At 40.4% G+C, this 18,840-nt stretch overlaps 1 protein-coding gene across 1 annotated transcript; it reads left to right on the forward strand.

Annotated features, from left to right (window-relative positions):
* The first annotated feature begins 11,175 nt into the window (after positions 1 to 11,175).
* Positions 11,176 to 18,840, forward strand: LOC119746528 (homeobox protein Hox-A3a-like). Its single transcript, XM_038223510.1, has 2 exons — positions 11,176 to 11,859; positions 16,377 to 18,840. Exons 1-2 carry the CDS (start codon positions 11,370 to 11,372, stop codon positions 16,856 to 16,858), a joined length of 972 nt encoding a protein of 323 aa, XP_038079438.1. The 5' UTR covers positions 11,176 to 11,369; the 3' UTR covers positions 16,859 to 18,840.

Consider the following 18,840-nt stretch of genomic DNA (forward strand, 5'->3'; position numbering starts at 1 on the left):
GCAAATTATGTTTAAGATACTCTGATGGCAATCTGATGTCCTTCGAGGTTTTGGAATTGGACAAAAATAGACAAAAAGTAAGGGTATGCAGCTCCCTTTTCTATTTTTGATTCTAAGTTCATGAAGGGGCGTTGTGGCTCGAGTCTGTTTCACGCATATGATATTTTAAGGGCTCAATGATAACGGATAGAATAGATGGATACGAGAACACACTTTAGAAGTGGAAGAAATGAAAAGTCTTTTAAAGTTTTGACCTTGACGACCCTTCATCCCCACCCGCCATTCAAAAATTATTTATTAAAATAATGGTTGCCAACCGCGAAGCAAAAAGAATGGCTGCGACACTGACAGTGATTAGAGATGTTGTCATTTGTTTATTTACACTTCACTATACTAAATTATTTGATACCTTAACTACATCTTTCTATCTATATGTTTTTAATATCAAATAACGTAAGGAAGGTTTTTAGTAATAAAAAAAAATTACAGCCCAAGTCTTTAGAAATTTAAATCGACAACAAGTGTGCCTACATTAACAATCGGTCTTTTATTCGGTTACCAGTCTGAAACTGGATGTATATGGCGGTTAGTTGGGCTTTTACTTGAAACAGTCACTATCATTATCCTGAAAAGGGGCAGTTCATGGCTGTAAAGGGTACCTACCCTCGATCAGTGTATGAAAACTTGCAAGAAAAAAAGGTTCTCTGTTTGTTTGTTTCAATTCCGTTTTTACTTCAGCTTGACAAAAATGCCCTAACATCCACAGACGCCCTCCCACCCGGGGCTAGTTTGCCCACAGCTGAGCTATGAAAGAGCACTCAAAACAGACTACGTCTGTTCGTTCGATCGAGCCCATGTATCACGTCGAGGCGGGCGCCGGAGGACATCCTGACCGGGACCACCGGGGGACCGACCCTGTCTCTACTCGCTGAGTTCCCCGGGCGGGTTGACGAATCGACCGGTAGGGGGAGCGCCGGCCAGACCCGCTCTCGATCCGCGACGGATGGAAAAGCCATCGTGCCGTTTGAATAGAAGTGGTCAAAGGTTAAGTTGGCATCAAGAAACACAGGATTAGGATGGTGCCCTAGAGAGCTGGGAATGGAATAGCATGTGGAGGGCTTGGGGCTATCAATTCATCCTTCAATGCTGAAGTTGATCGGGAATTTGATCCAATGTAACCTTTGCGTGCAGTTTTCTGCTCAGTAGGCATCTGCGTACAATACAAATCGTGGTTTCTTCAAATATCTTTAAATAATTACGTCTGTTTTCGATGTGGCTTTTTGTCACAAATTCAGTTGTATACTTAAGGAGAGAGGGGGCGGAAAATTGAAAAGCGCCGCCAGAAATTGTACTATAAAGAACGCACATAATGCATGCCTAGTTTGATTTTGTTCATTTCGTTAAAATTATTATATTTCGTTTAAAAAATTATTTAAAACATATAGTATGGATCGCACGGTGAAACTTGTGCACTTAAATTACTGTTTCTAATTTAATTATTACATTGTTTCATATTTGTAAGGGCTGGGGCAAATTGTACGCCTATGTTTGAGTTGTGTATAGAATGCCAGGCGAAATAATCCTAAGCACAGTCCATTCAAAACGTGTTGAGATTGTTGGCCATTAAATCCCCTGGCGGACCTCAAGCCAAATTTTCTGGTAATTACATTCTTTGTTTTTTCATCTAGGACACCACTTCATTCCGGGGCAACGAAGCTACGCTATAGTTTCTCTCGGAACACAACCCACCGTCATTTATCAATATGTAAATTGTGACGGCTAATTTTTGTTCGCGTATACGCTCCAGTCACTGGCTATTTGTATTTTAATCTAACCTCTGGTCGACACTATATAGCGTAATGTGCAACGCGAATATAACGAGCTGTGTGACCTTTGAAACTGTTGTCGGCTCATATGGCATGAAAGTCGCTTTCCCCCGATTTGACACCCATCCCCAACGACCCACTTCTTAGCTCACCCGTTACTGACTTTAATAACATATACCGTATACTTTGATCGGAACAAAATCTGAAGACAATTAAAAAAAACCTGTTTCACCCAGTAGGCCTACAAAATGAAACATCTCTGTCGGATAAGGGGTGCTTTCCACTTACGGGAACGTGTGTGCGTTCGATAGGCAAGCCCCGCGAACGTGCCTTCGCCAAATGTTGTCAGCGAAAAACTGTTATCACGATGGCGGCGCTCTGTATGCCAATCCTATAAGTGTTACTGTTTGGTTAGCTGCTTTTAAAATGCTCGAAAACAAAATTTGTGACTGAAAACGACATGTTGCCAGCAATATATGAACTCACTGTAGATGTACAAAACGGAACCTTTTCACAACAGGGTCGAAACACGTGTTGCATGCATGCACGTTGCTAATTTAAATTACCAAGTACACGACACAGTTCCATAAACAGGTTATTACGGTAACCAATCAGATTACGGGAAGCAACTCACCTCACCCTCCCATGCAGGGTCTACTTCTGGTTCATTCAAGGTTGAAAGAGGAATTAGATCAAGCTTAGTCTGTGGAATATCCCCTTGCACAGCAAGGATCTATGATATGTTTTGCATATTCGGCGATTAATTATGCAAAGCAAGATTGCGTCTTGACCTCGAGATGCTGACCATTCCCCGGGCGTTGTGTGTTGTGCAGATACTTCTAAGCCCTGGCCTCAACCCCTATGAGTTTCATTTAATTTCAGTCAGGCATCAATGCACAATTGTCAATTGATCACAAGAACATTTTTGGACAGTGTGACCAAGTTCCATGCCTTAATCCATTTCAGTGTTGTTTTATGTAAGCTGTGAAAAATCCTGCATGTTGTGAAAACAAGCTGATGTGATTTGGAATTGGAATCATTTGCCCTTGAGCATTAAACTGAGGTCTTGCCATGATGACTGGTAGCCAGGCAAACGATTCCAATCCCAAATGCTGCCTTTTTCACAACTTGAAGGATTTTGTACAGGGTCCAAAATTTGTTGTGAGCAATTGACAATCGTGTAGTGATTCGTGACTGAAATTAAATGAAACTCATAGGGGTTGAGGCCAAGGCTTAGGAGTAACTGCACAACCAAACATTCTCAAAATTAACTCATGGTTTTGTAGTTTTTTTCAAAAATAGTCAGACGGACACTTTTTTGAGGACATACTGTATATATCGGGTCTTCGGTAACCCGTTGTTGTATTACGAAAACATTGCATCCAACTTGACCAATCAGCAGCTTAGTCCACATTTCTGATCGATATGACGTCACAGTTCTAAAGTTGACTCATATTGGCTGGCGCGCGGGGTCGCAAAAAAATTGCATGTTAGGATACATCGGATGTTCTACCGTGGGTCTGCACACGTGTGTGTGTTATCCTCAGATACAGACTAGATGAAGCCATGTGCTCAATGGGATATTCAATTTTTTTCAAACGTTTACAGCCATATGGTTGCTGAGGCAAAGCGTCTGCCGTTGATAAGCAAAGCTATTCCGATTACGTACTTAGACGCTATAACAGAGCAGTTAAATTCATACACCCCAAAAAATATGCTCAGTATGATTGAAATGTTAAATCATAACGGAAGAAGAAATTCTAAACTTCATTTCAGTGAAACAACTCGCCGTCATCGATGCCGAAACGTCAATACTGGTTCTTGGTATAGCTGACCTTCAAGTCTGGAAGAAATCGTTCGAAAACGTCCTCAAATCTATCTCCAAGTTGTTATTTCACGAGTACTTGAACACTTAAATCATCTAAGTATATTCCGAATTTCAGCAAAATCTGTTGTTGCAAACGCTATAGTGTTACACCTTGAACTATCTCCAAGGAAAATTTAGACGATGATTTTCTGCCCACGTGCATTGTTCCGCAAAGCGCCGTAGGCGCTACGGTTGACCGATTGCGGCCCGGCAGCACAATAACGACGGGTATATTAACATATTCATTAGCGTCACTCGGTGTGACTTGGCGTGGGTCTCGGTATTGACCAAGGGTGATATTTATTAATTAATAACTCGTGAAGGGGGCTTTTCTCTAAATTTGTACTGCACACCATAATGGGTAGGAACCTTATTAATATTCGTGAGGCTTGAAAAGATTGACAGATATTGCAAACGCCAGTGTTACAACTTTCAAAACTGCACGTAGACAGGCCTATTTTTCCCATTTCAACGAAAAGTAATTAACATATCACAACGATTTTGAGCACATACTTGGATCATTATAATATAAGGGAAATTGAAAGTTGCATGAAGATACGTTCTTCTAAACGGGAGAAATTAATTTTCAAAGATTTCGCCTGCCAACGTGAACTTGTCTGTGTTCATGTAGTGTCATTCAAAATAAAGTGTTACGTAACCTTTAGAAATCGCCCTTCGCAACCATACGGCTGAAAACGTTTAAACCACTTGCATTCATTGAATATAAGTCATTGTCCAATATGTTTACCGGAATTTTAGCACGCACTCATTCCCAGTGTTTGTGTTTATACATTGTACAATTAACTGTACAATTTACGTGGAAATTTGTGAGGTCTGATTACCCGATAAAAAGGTTCATGTGTAAACCATGCATTTGACCTATGAACTTCAATACGTAAGGAATGTTTTTATCTACAACATACTCGAGATTTCCAACTGACACTAATTGCGCCTGCAGACAAATATAGACCTGCGGCAATGGTCACATTGGCACGTGTAGGCCTATAGTGTGCAACATTGGTCACGTTTACATTGTGCACATTGGTCACGTGAACACTGTATGGGCGCATTGGTCACATTTAGGGTGGACAAATTTGGTCACGTCACATTGGCACTTTGGTCGCAAGTAAATTGACCATAACATCGAGCCTGATCACTGGTCACCGTGGCCTTCATATCTTTTAGATAGGTCCTATGTTCCATTTGTCACGTGTTACATGGTCAGTGAGCACACATCGAACCTGTACAGACACTTGGTGTGTTTATATTTTCCCGTATTATGACATAACACTATGTAAATGATTATTGATAATTTGTATGTGTTAAGGTATGATTGAGAACTAATTGCTTCAAAAAGGTGTCCCAATTAGTTAATCCCATGTAACTTTTTACCTCCAACACAGACCGTTAGTATCAGGCCAAATAAAAAAACAAACATGTTTAGCGTCCTGCCTTTTGGAAAAAAAAGGAAGGAGGAGGCCCTTTTTATTTTTTTTCCTCCAAAATGGCCGCCCCACCGGGCTATTTTTCAAGATGGCCGCCAGTTTTTGTTTTTAAATGGCCGTCACTTGGACTCAGGAAATGACATACCAGCTTTATATGGGCTAGATGCAAGACAAAGAGGCCAAAATGATGTCACTGTTTAAATTATTCATTTTTTAGTTAAAAAAAAATTAGAAAAAAAAAGAAAAGAGGCAGCTTCCAAAAGGAAGCGGGCAGGGACGCTAGACATGTTTTTTTTTTATTTGGCCTTACTTACCGGCAATCTCAAGTCAGGATTTCCATTTTACATTGGTCATTTTGGCCACGTGTACACTAGGTCACGGGTCACTACGTTGGTTTCGTACAATCACATTGTGCAATCACAAGTGGCTCACGAACTGTATCATTTTAACGTTACTTTCAATTTCACCAATACATTTTCAAATGGGGGTTGAAAGGTGAGCCAGCGTTTTCCACCTTAGTGTTTGACAGAGAAACATGGGCACCAGTTGTTTCCCCCACTCACAGCGTGCAGTCTCAACTGGACATTTTGTTTCCCCGCTTTATGCAACGAACATCTTGTAAGAATTTCTTGTGTTGGCCGCAGTCCCAACGCATGTACGGGGCAAGGGAAGGGGACCGAATGATTTACAATAATGTTGTCTTCATAAATTTCCTGTCGTGTTTGAAAGCGGGGAAACCCGTCAATTCGGTGCCCGCCTATGATGCGTACGTGCCCCCTTCTGCTCGAGCCCCGGCCGGCTATATATAACCAGCATGTACACTACCTTGGGTCCGAATTCGTACGAATGTCACAATGAATTATAAGCCTTGTTACCGAAAGAGTAGGTTATCTTGAAAACATCTTAATAGGAGGCATGCATAACAGGAACGTCGCATCTCTTCCCAAATTGATCCAGTCATTTCGCAATGAGTTGAGGCTGTTTCCAGACACTTTGACACTGAACAGGTTCGATTCCGTTGCTTGGCTTGATTCAAACAGGATAAATTGGGATTTGATGTCTGACAAATCCCCAACTGAACCAAGTATTAAGTCCAAGTTTAAAGTCCCAAGTTCAGTGGAGATAAAAACGAAGGCAGGCTAAAATTATGCTTCCTAGGCCCTACACCGAGACCTGGCGTCATAGCGTTACCAAGCCAAGTGCAAGGCTTGCATAATCATGACCAATCCCAACCCCACCCTACATCCTACCCAGTCCCGTTAGACAGGTCATCTCGGTCATTTTGGCTTCAATTCCGGTTCAGACCCGAATATCCTTTTTTCGACCAGGATGGAGTGGAAATACACAACTTGGAATAATAGCAATGCCCGACTCGAGCACTTTCTCTATATAAGTAGGCTTTAAGAATATTTAATATATATATATATACAAATTAATAGAGACTGACTGACATGATATCAACGTGATATACCCTGATAATAATTTGAGTATCACCCGTTGTCCAACGGAGCCCTCTCCAACGTATCCGAGCATGCAAATGTGACCCCGCGCGCCAGCCAAAGGTCGACTTTAGAAATCGTGACGTCATTTCGATCAGAAATTTGAAAATTGGTCAATTTGGCTGACATGTTTTGTAATACTGAACACTGAATGGTCAGAATCTCGAGGTCAAGACGCAGTCTTGTTTTGCATAATTAATCGCCGAATCTGCTCGCTACTATCCTGACCCGCCCTCTGCTTCACCGTCTTCTTCAATTCTAGCTCACAATCAGAAAATCTTGAACTTATAAAGTGCATTAAAACGCCCGAGTTTAAATTCAACCGGGATTGCTGGACGACATTGGCACCTTAAACAAGGAGATAACAAGCTCGATCGATCTCGGAAGCTGCGGGCCAACAAAATGCGTGTTCATGCATGAGTCACGTGATTGTGCCATGTAATTTCTGGAAGGAGTAGTGTTTTGAGTAAAAAATAAAATCACTTTTTGACCCCAGCGACCCCATGATGACCTTTGACCCCAGTCTGATCACGTGACATGTTTGGGTGGGCTACTGATACTTTTGGCAAAGTTTGGCTGAAATCAGTCAAAATATGTAGCAGCAGTAGACAATGTCAACGTTTGTAACTAACTAACTAACTGACTAGCTAATTAACTAACTTACGGAGAAACATGATGACTGTTGAGCTGCTACCCCACATCTAAAAATTTGTGTCGCTAACCATTGAAAATACACTACGTAATGTACAAGAGTACGAGAATACTGCTATACGTTGTATACCCTTACGACATTGCATTGAAAATAATATGGATGTTCCGATCCACCCCTTTAAACTGTATGTCTGAAATATCGGAGGAGGGTTGTACACGAAACCATACTCTTTTTACCTATGGCTTTCTAATTTATTCCATACATGATATTTCTTGAAAATTGGCTTTGCCCGCGAAGATTTAATTGGGAAATTGTGGCTAACTTATTACAAGCGTTTCCTTAAAGTCTCCCCCAACTTCATTGATTTATTATTGGTTGCATGATCGATGGGTGGACATCCAGAAACTAATTTAATTTTCCTGAGGGAGTGGTGAAAATTCAACACGTTTGGATCTGAGGTTAAAATGTCATGTTATTTTGTGGTTTTCGGTGACGTTGCCATGGCAATTTGTTAAGCTCACCAAGTGTTTTCCTGTTTTAGTTAGAATTGCTTTTTGCAAAGGTTATTGGAAACACATACACACTGACGTACCGGGATCTACTTGCTCTGTGGACATTGTTGGAGTGTTACACAACATAATGGAGAAATGTTGGCTATTATATATTATATTGTCATATATAATGGCCAAAAAAAAGAGACTTTTTAACCTTAAGCCCCTAAAGCTTAATAATAGTTCACAGAGATTTCTTTCACTGATTTAAACCTTACCGATACTCTATCTACCACAGACAACAAAACAAAGCACAAGACAAAACAAACAAACAAACAAACAAACAAATAGCGAAATGAGCCTTCTTAAGAATATCATTTTCCAAAACAACAGCCTGTTTAAATTGACATGAACACACACATATTACAAGCATCTCTTTAGGTTCGTTTTCTTTCTTTGCAAAATGTCATGGTACAGTCCTTCCCGTATCGTCAAGATCCTGACAGAACCCTGACATGCATACGCGAACAATAATAGGACGGGACTTTCGTACCGGGGAAATGAAAAACGCAGCCGAATTCTTGAAGAGGTTAGACGGGAGCCGCCGACGATGGATCCCAGGCCCGGCCTGGCACTGACGGATGTGGCCGGCGGAACACGCTGACAAACCCGTCCCGCCTGGGACCCCGGTCTAGAATGTATCTATTCTCGAAAGGGTTCCGACGGTTTTTTTTTTTGAAGTTCCGAAACGGGTGGATTAAGAGATGGAAATGGCTGGGACTGTCGGCTAGTTGTCAAATGGCCCGCCGGCGATTGGACTTGAAATGTAACTAGGCATGGCGGCCAGTCCATTTAGATTGAGCTCAAAACCCTCGGAACAATGTTGATTAACTTCTTACGATGTTATGACCGAGCTCAATAAATTACCAATTAAGGAGTTTATCCACCAGCTTTATGTAGCTGTATCGAGGGATCGAGTTAGCCGTATCGCAGATACAGGATCGGAAAGAAAAACACGTTGGCAAAAAGTAAAGCACGAAAATAAATAACTTGTAAACTTCTAACATGCTGAAGTCATATAATCACAATGTGTGTTGAGTCGATCTTACACACATGTGCAACTGGGTTTTTTTTTCAAAAAAGGCATGATGGGTTTAAGAAGGAATTAAGCTTTGTTCAGAGATCTAGAGGGGGTCCCCCGCCCCTGTTCAGCCGCTGACTAATGTTATGATACTAGTACAATGAGTCCAAAAATAATAAATGGAATGCTTAAGTTCCCCAATTTGTTCTTGAATTGCCTCAGAATGCAGGAAAAATCATCGTAGATTTCAAAATTGACCCAAGTCCCCAGACTCAAACCCTCCTTTATATACCCCCCCCCATTTCCTGAACGCTAGATCCGCCCCTACAAACAGCTACGTTTCTTTCACGTTGAAAGAAATGTGTGTTGACATTGACGTGTTTACTGCTGTAAAGAAAGTTTGGATCTTTAAGGCTGAACCAGTTCGGAAATACTTTTAATATTCAGGTAAAATTAAACCGAATTCATCCTCGGTAAATGTGACAGTCGCAGTGATTGCTAATTCTAAGTAGGCTTATTTGGAAAAAAAGACCATGTTTGCAAAAACAATCAAATCTGATTCCGAATACAGATCAGCAGGTGAAACTGGAAATCAGTTGAAATTACAGCCTTTGTATGGTTGATTGGAAAATCTGTAGTGAAATGCTATTACGGACGGCGTTTGTTTTCCGTAGGGACCTTGTACCATAACGCCAATCGGTTCATCACTTGAACGAGAGAAACCAGTTATTATTTTGAGTATTAACTCCAACTGCGCCCAGAACAAGAAATGCACTGTTCGAATTTCCACGAGAAATTATCCAATGTATCATTGGAAAACCGTAGACAACAGTCTTTGCTTGCCACTTTGACACACACTGAAGAAATCTAGACACTATCAGCAGAGAGGTCATGAATTCAGTCCAACATTGTCAACTTCCCGGTAAACCTCTCCCCGCTATCAATTAGGCCGATATCCCATAAGTAAGGTCCATCGGAGACGAGAATATTTTCAGCTGCGTGTTGCACAAGTAAAATCCCCGCGATGTCGGCCCGGTGTCGGATTACGAGATGTAACTTGACGTGAATGTCATACATGATTTATCCAGAAAAATCTGACCGGCTCCAAATGGCCGTGGTACAAGGAGGGGGGAGGGGGGGGGAGGCGTGCTTTTCAGTTGAGGGGCTCTTGAGGCATTTCTTATTGGTGTCTTTTGTCTCAATTTTGAGGGTGTGTTTATTTGTGTTCATTTGCCATTGCCCCTCCTATCCCATAATATCTTACCATATTCGGGGGCATAATGCTAACACAAAAAGTACCTCGTCCATCAGAATTTAAGGTTAAAAATTTTACAAAATAATAACTAATAACATCAATAGGTAATAATACGATAGTAATATGACGTGTACTTTGTTTATCTTTGTACCTGTACCTTATTTAGGTGTATGATCAGGCCGTTCTCTATGGTCGAATTATAACCATAAAACTATAAAGCCAGTCGCAGCAAAGTTGACAACTTGTCGTTAGGTGGATTTTTGAATCGTAACCTGTTATGTTGTTCTAAAGCCCTCGCTTTGACTCTGTGAGAAAAGAATGATGGGAAAGACCCCCTCCCCCTCCCCCCCCCCCAAAAAAAAGTAAATTAATAAAAGAAGGTTACCTAATATCAGTTGACAAAAGAGCAGCTTTTCGCAGATTCTTAGTAATTGTCACCTTGTTCCATCCAGAACACGGGCATTTCTTTAGGATAAACGATCTGCTTTGTTTGGATTTATACTCTCTTAGTTTTATGCTGGAGACATTTCATGCACATTTTGCCTGCCAATTTGCAAGCGAGGACAACTTGGGCCCTTGAATGCGTATATCACTTGTACTGAAGCCTCCAATTTTCTCGTTTCTCATTAGCAACAAGCGCCATCGCGTTCGCTGAAGTATCAATCATCAGGCTTAATACGCAGGCCCGCCCTCCAGGGTGGCATACTTCTAACTCTGACCAGCTTCCCGTGGGCGCACGGCTGGCCTGGCCTGGCTAGGCTACACGCTGCTGTAACGTTTGTCGACAACAGTCATTTCCTCGCAATTTGCCTGGGAAGAAATATTATATACGCCGCAGCGACCGCTTTACCAGTCACAATTTCCACCTTGCCGAATGCACGAATGGAATACTATGTTTTTTTGGGGACAAGATTGTACTTTGACAATGTCCGCAATGTTGGCTGTTTGGCTACTCTGCAGACCGCGTCTGGCATTCCTAGGTCCCCGGGGCAAGTGTATGATTACGCGAGCCCTGCAGTGTTTGTGGAACAAAGAAATCTTTATGCGGATTAAGTTTTAGAGAAGACTGTACAATGGCCAATATTTGGAGAGCCCTCATGCAAGATATCGACCCTTTGCCTTCAAATGCCAGCCATCACTTCATTGGTGGTACGCCCGTATCACGTGACCCCTAACGGTGAGGACAGTCGGCTTGATAATTATGTCAGTACTCTGTCAGATGAACATAAATTTCCACCAAGGCGTCGAGCATCATGCACAGCTCGTTCTACGACACGGCGCAGATTGCCGGCGAGTTTTACCACGGTGCCACCGCCACGGAGTCCACCCCAGCCGCTTGTCGAAGCACCTCCACCAACGATGGATTCTGTTACGCCCAGAACCCGAGGTATTACAATATGTACTACAACAGCAGCGCCGGGGCGGGAGAGGGTTACCCCCACCACCACCCTGCCAGCGAGCCCGTGTCCATCCCCGGGCTGTCGGTGCCCCCTCCCCCGTCCGCCGAGCAAGGATGCTACGGTAACATCCTCTCGGAGGCAGCAGCGACCTCAGCCACGAGGAGTCACAGGCCCCCTTCCAACGGCAGTTCCGACTCGGCGGAAGATGAGGAGGGGATTGGGGGTGAGGGTTTGAAGACGGAGAGCAGCTCACGGGGACACGGAGGCGGCCACTCCAAAAAGATCTACCCATGGATGACAGAGTCAAGACAGAATGTCAAACAGAAAGTCACCTCTGCCAGTGGTAAGCTTACAATAAGTTGTGTATATGTATCCTAATGTTAGCATTTTATATGGTCGAGACTAACCCGATATTTCCCACTTTATTTTGGCATGGATGTTCGTTAGTTATAGGCGTTATTCATTCCAATATAAAATACTACTTAAATTATACATCTAATATCTCATTACAAACTAAAATCTGAACACATTCCACAGCAACAATACAATACCTTGATTGTCGATAACGAAAGCCAGCTCAAATTATAAACGAACTATGAAACACGGAGTATTAACTTTTAAAATACCAATCGTTAATTTTTGATACCCCCCCCCGAAAAACAAAACAGCAAAAATGACACGAATCAATTTATCAATCAAGTTTTCTGTTCCGAAAGAAATCCCCAAAGACAATTGTTAAAGCTCAAATCAGACTTTTTTACATCCTTGCCAGAGATACAAAAACATCCACTGTAATAAACGGTATCGGTAGGCGATATGTTGTCATGTAACACCGAAAACCCTTTATGAAGCACTGCAATAGTGCAATAAACTAGCCTGGACAACAAAGAACTACGATATCACAATTATCAAGGTGTGAATAACAAGGCTTGACGAAAAGTCAAGACGAAATACATGTGTAGGCCTACGTTGTTATTCATACCAACTTGATATCTAAACATGCCGTACGTTCAACATGATAAAAACTGAATGAATGCAGTTGTGATTAACAACAAAAAATATGCAATCACAGCTATACAGTTGTATGTATTTCTTAACACTATTCCCATAACTTTATAAGAGACAAAAAAGTAAAATGTAATTTAAGACAATGAATAACTTTGGTTTTTGAAGAAGACGACAGTAAATATACCTTATCCGTATTGTAATAAATGATTTTTGTTGATGTTGTCTATGTATCCATATAATTAATTGTGACTTACACCAACGTGATTGCATGTATCTGTTCCTTAGTTTTAGGAAAATACTATTTTTCTTTCACAAGAAAAACAGTTAAAGTCTTGCTTGATTACATTTGATAACATGACCACATTTTAAATTATACTTTGCAATACGCACCCCCCCCCCAAAAAAAAAACACTAAAGGCGTGTGCGGCACAATGATTAAGAAGCAAGAAGAAAAATTTAGTGAAAAATAAAATCTAAAATTAAAACTTCCCAACGCAATTAATGCATAAATTAATAATCAAAATCCACCTCACACGACATGCTGAAAAGGCTATTACTATATAGGTTGAAATGTGGACGTTTTTCTCCAAAACATGTTGTTTAATAAGGAAGGACTATATACTCAAAACTCATAAGCACCTTCAACAAGTCATGCAAGTAAAGGATATCTATTCTGCTCAGTTAGATCTCAAGATAATTTAATTGAGTCAAATTATTAAGAAGTAAAAAAACTTTTCATGTTAATGTTTTTTTCCAAGCTTTGTTAAAACTCACCTGTTGTCTGGTAATTTGTTCTATTGTCATTCAAAGGTATTCGGATTGTGATTTTAACTTTGTTCTTTAAAAGAAATATTGGTTTATAATGTCACAGATTTTTTCCGAGGTTTTCAATGTTGATGATTACATGCTATGTTAAGTCAATCGTCTTCAATCGTTTTTATTTCGACTTCGACTTGTTTTAATCATGATATTTTAACAACATGGTTTGTTTTATAAATTGACAGCGTCCGTTGGATTTTGACCGTTGTTATATGTAGCAACGCTTTTAAGTGTAGATCTAGCTAGTTAGATCTAGCTATAAATAGATTTAGCTATAAATAAGATTAAAGTTCAATAAAAGTTTGGAAATTTCATCAGTTAATAATGCACAACGTTTAAAAAAAAAACTTTTGGATGCTAAAGGCAATTTATTTTTGGCAAATTGCCGATAATTATGTCATTCATTGGTTGTTTCTAGGCAAAACGGATAACAAGGTATATCGTGTGTATCGTGTGTCACTATAATTATTCTAAGTTCGACCCCAGGTGTTCCTTATCATGTTTACGTTATACACTTTGTTATGCAGTGAAAATCTTGACTTTTCAATTCTCACAAATCAACATGAAAATAATTCATTCAAGAATTAACTGAAAGCAAATTCACAAACTGTGCATGGTTAATATTTTATATAGATTTAAGTTGCTCTTTCTCTTGGATTTTTTTTTGTTTTCAGCTTTGATACGTGGGCTGTCCTTATGTTTTGATTAATTTCTCCAACTGCTTCGTTTGTAGTGATTTTTATTAGAGACCCGGAATTTGCCATTATGTGAGTTGAAATTCAGATCATTTACACGAGACGGTATCGTACTATGATTGTAACAAAAGGAGAACCTTTCTTTGTCTTTTCACTTTTAAACTCGCATCATTCTTTAAATATTTACCTTGTAATAACAAACTTGCTACTTTCTTTTGATAACAATCAATCTAATAATAGAGAACACATGTTTATCTGTAAATATTCTCATTGAAAAGGGGGTCATTACTTCTTGTGCGTTTCAATTCAAATTGGTTATGTTTTCCTTCTCAAACGTGAAGCTATTCGCATGTTATTGTTTCAAAAGTCGTAACTTGTTTTCGACTGCAAAATACAGACATTTACAAATTGCGTTTATATCATTTGGAAGGGTTCACTATACATGGCGCCACCAATCGCTTGCCTCGAAGATAAAACTTTCTTTTAAACTTATACGGTCAACATTCTTCATATTTTAATATAACCATGCACTTACTCACCTGTCCTTCTTTGTTTAGGCCTCGGCCTAATTATATTAAAATACAGTTAGTACAAATTAATGCTTTTGGAAGCCTTGTGAATACCCCCCCCCGCCTCCCCCCCCCCCCCCCCCCCCCCCACACACACACCCAAATGTGTGTTCACCATCGATCGTGGACGTCCTATTGTCCCTCTTTTACTCTAACTTTTTAGGAAGACTCCCATAGGTTTTGTACATGACCCTAATCGCGGACGTATGCTGGGAATCGTGGACGATATTGTTCTCTTTTGTTCTCTGGTATTTTTTGTCCACGGTTTGAAAAGATGAACACGTACAGCCTTACCTTACATACCTACTGTGGACATTCCTTTGTATTCGTGCAGTTAAGATAAACCTAACCCAAAAATGCCTCTAAACCTGTTTTCCAGAGAGTGGGAAATCTAGTGTGGACGTGTGCAAGTCCACAAAACGTTCACGCTTTCTGCATCATGTGGGCCTCTGTTGTTTACATGTCCACAAAGAGTATGTAAGGTTAGAGCACAAAAAGCCCCCCCCCCCTCCCTCCAAAAAAAGTACTCAATTCGCACACGGTTTTTTTTTTAAGTGCCAAGTCTTTGCACGAGTAGAACGCTGTTCTTGTTGTTGTTGTTGTTGTTTATTTATTTTATTTTTTTTGACCCGCATGTCGACCTTTTTTCTTATGATCATAGCTGTGAAATGGAATAAAAATCGTGTGTCCTTATTCTCTGGTAACTTTTAGGTTGAGTACAGTGTTGCCGTGGCGTTTACATCATTTATTCCACGCAAGTCTCTCCGATGATATGGACGCCTTGATACCAAACACCGACGAGTCTATCCCTGAACATCTTTCTTTGTCTTTCAAGTCTAGAGAATTTTTGTCTCAGTAATATTCGTCTTTTATTTCCAATATCATTTCTAATAACTAGTTTAGACATTTTTTTCTCCAAAATATGCCAAACACCTGAATAATTGTGACACGAGGTGTTCGGAGGAAATTCATGCTCGCAAAATATCGCTTTTTTGGCTGCATTGTTTCGTAAAAAAGGGGGAGAATTTGAATTTTGAGTTTGAAAGTTGAATGTTGGATTTTGAATTTGAAAGTTGAAGTTTGCATTTTGCATTTGAAAGTTGAAGTTTGCATTTTGAATTTAAAAGTCAGGTTTGGAGTCGATTTCATATGGGGTATTGCTGTGTTGTGTTGAGTCAAGAAACAGATGGAACAATTCTATTTTGTTCTTTTTCTAATCTTGTGTCACACGTTTCTCAAGTTAGATGATCTTTCATTCTAGTAGAAGTATATTTAAGGAGAATATAAGGAAATTTTTCGCAGTTCACTGTGTACGTTCCACATCGAGATTTGCCTTTAACAATCGGCTCAACAACAATCAGTGTTCTCCCCCTTCCTTCATCATTGCCATAATAAGGATATTAATGTTGTTGTTGTTGTTTTATAAAATAAAAACAGATGAAAACTTTGACCAACAACCTCTTTGTAAAAAACGATGGAACCAAATTATTTACTTAATCAAACCGTGCGGATTTTATTTTATAAATCAGGGGACCACTTTGGAGGCGGCCCGCCTCAGGCGGGTTAGGGTGACTCCCATACAGAGAAATGAAATTACCTCAACTTAGTTGTAACTGAGAGAAAAATACAAGAAATCACTTAATATGGGAAGTTGAAGATTTGTTTTAACCTTTTATTTATGAGTTTACGCCAGTTGTCGTCCTATTGACTTCATGTAGTACCGATCCGACTATTCAAAAGAATTCCACACTTCGTTATTGTTTTCATAGAGAAGAAGAAACAGCTCGAGATTGCAGCTAGCAAGCGCAACCGGACCGCCTTCACCAGTGCTCAGCTAGTTGAGCTGGAGAAGGAATTCCACTTCAACCGGTACCTGGGCCGACCCCGCCGCATCGAGATGGCCGGCTCGCTCAGTCTGACCGAGCGACAGATCAAGATCTGGTTTCAGAACCGCCGGATGAAGTACAAACGAGACGCCAAGGAGAGTGAGCGCGCCGAGCGGGGGATTAAAGTCTCGGATTCGGTGCTGGCCCGCCAGTCCGAGCGGAGTCCACGCTTTATCGCCGCCACGGGCAGCCCGCTCATGCTGAACTATCCGGGCAGCGCCGGGGGAGGCGGCGGGATGACAGCCGGGGCGGCCTCACCATGCATGGATACCCGGAACTTTCCTCATGGCGGAGGGATATATAACCGCTTTGCGTACCCACAAGAACAGCTCATGAACGCTTCGCCTAGACTAACGAATTTGTGACGAATTGGACTGGGCCCCACAAGCTGACTCTAAATCTTGAATTACTCTCTTTGTTATAAACTCTCCTTTGTCATCTCTATACAAGGACTATAGAGCGGATCCGTAGCTATCGTACGTGTATGGATGCTATTAAGCAATGGAGACAAAATCAACGGTCAGCACATTGCTACAAAAATACACGTGAAAGCACAACATGGCCCGACTCATTACTGCTTAAACAAGATTTAAACACTTTCGAAAAAGTGTCGACGCAACCATGCACCCATCTTAAACTTGTGCAAAGTTTCCAACTGCTGATTATTTCTGTAATGGTTGGTTGATTGCGTCGCCACCACACGGTCATCTTGAGTTGAAAGCCTTTTCAGCCGACATATAAAATACTACTACTTTTATGCTGCTAAAGCAATTGCGCAAAGGTTCATCTACTGTTTAGACAGGGTTTCGAATTGTAACTGTATCTTCTTGCAATAACGATGTAATTATCTCGTTTCTTAAAACTGCAATGCTGACGTACTATTCCTTGATAAATGTTCGATATGATCAAACGTTGAGGTCGGAAGTTATCATTCTTCTGTTTAAGTTTTTATAACTTCCGCCTGCTTTTCACTTGCTATGGTATTTTCCACTATCTTCCCGCATGGCAGTTGTTTAACTGCAATGGGTTTTTTTCTTTTAAGTAAAATGGGCGGATGCAAATTTATGTATTGATGGTTTTTTGGTATTTTGAAGAAAAAAAAGTTTTCAAGTTTTTTTCTCTTGGCTGTCAAGAAAACCTATATTTTGAAAATTAAGTGGAAAAAATGTGGGAAAAAGGTAATGTACAAGATTTGTAAACATATAAAAACGAAACTATCAAGTTATTGTGAAATACCTTACTCGACTGTAAGTAGGCCTTCATGTATATAATAGCCTCACACATCCTGTGAAATCATTGCGCCTGGTATGCTGTCATTTTTAAGAGAAATGGTATTTTGTATCATTCTCCGGCCGAACCGTCTTGGAGAAAAACTTTTTTTTTCAAATGCTGCCCCCAATTGACAGAATTATGTTAGTCCACATTTTGTTTGCAATCGGATACAAATCCGTGAACGGGCGGAAGCCAGCTAGTCTGGTTCCCTGACCTGACAATTCCCTGACGTCTATAAATTGTTATTGATTTATAAATCGTCTGAAGTGTCGGGTCAGGGAACGAGACCACAGGCACAACGCTTTTTTTTCTCTAGTGTTTTTTTTTCGGGCATCCATGACCACATAACTTTAAACAAGTCAGTGGAACGATTTCTGCTATAAAATGCCAACCCAACAATCCGTTCATTTCAGAAAATTACAGCAAAATCAAATGTTGAATATTACCCTTATACGCTCTTTCCTCCACGTCAATTTGTTTAAGATTGCGTATACGTGTACAGCAATATTTGGCCACGATGCATTAAATAACTGTGACCATCCAATGGCTACTGCCTTGGTAGTATTTCCAAATGGCAAAAGTGGGATTAAAAGTCATCAAAACACAGCGAAATATCGTTTGGATTATTAAGTCAAAACTCCAAAGTAGTCTCTCACGCTTCTATTTGCAAAATTGACTTCGTAAGACAGTCAGGTAGGTTTTGTGCTCGGAGGACCTTTTATGTTGCAGTGTCTAAAATCGAAAGATGGCAAACAATTTCTGGAGGTATGTTTCTCGCACAATACAAAACAAAAAAGCCCAAGGAAAAATCAGATCAGAAATGAAGTGACTGAATTCCCTACTGAAATTCACCAAATTTTCTCCAAGGAGTCCCTTTGTTCAAACGTCATGAAAATTTTCTGAAATTGTCTCGCTTTATTCACAGGCCAAGTCACAAGTTGAAACGTTAATTCTCAAGCGTGTCAGAACCGTGGTATGTAAATATACATGATTTGGACATTATAAGGGAAAACAGGGTATGTTGTAGATACTTAAATTGTTTTGTTACATTTCTGCGTGTCTTTGTTGTTTTGGA

This window comes from Patiria miniata, unplaced genomic scaffold (genome assembly GCF_015706575.1).
Source record: "Patiria miniata isolate m_02_andy unplaced genomic scaffold, ASM1570657v1 HiC_scaffold_7, whole genome shotgun sequence".
NCBI classification, from domain to species: Eukaryota; Metazoa; Echinodermata; class Asteroidea; order Valvatida; family Asterinidae; genus Patiria; species Patiria miniata.

Bases quoted from the DNA above. Each gene is read 5' to 3' on its own strand.
- LOC119746528 (XM_038223510.1), top strand. From the start codon at position 11,370: ATGCACAGCTCGTTCTACGACACGGCGCAGATTGCCGGCGAGTTTTAC. The intron at 11,860-16,376 runs GTAAGCTTACAA...TTGTTTTCATAG, and splicing joins GAAAGTCACCTCTGCCAGTG to AGAAGAAGAAACAGCTCGAG.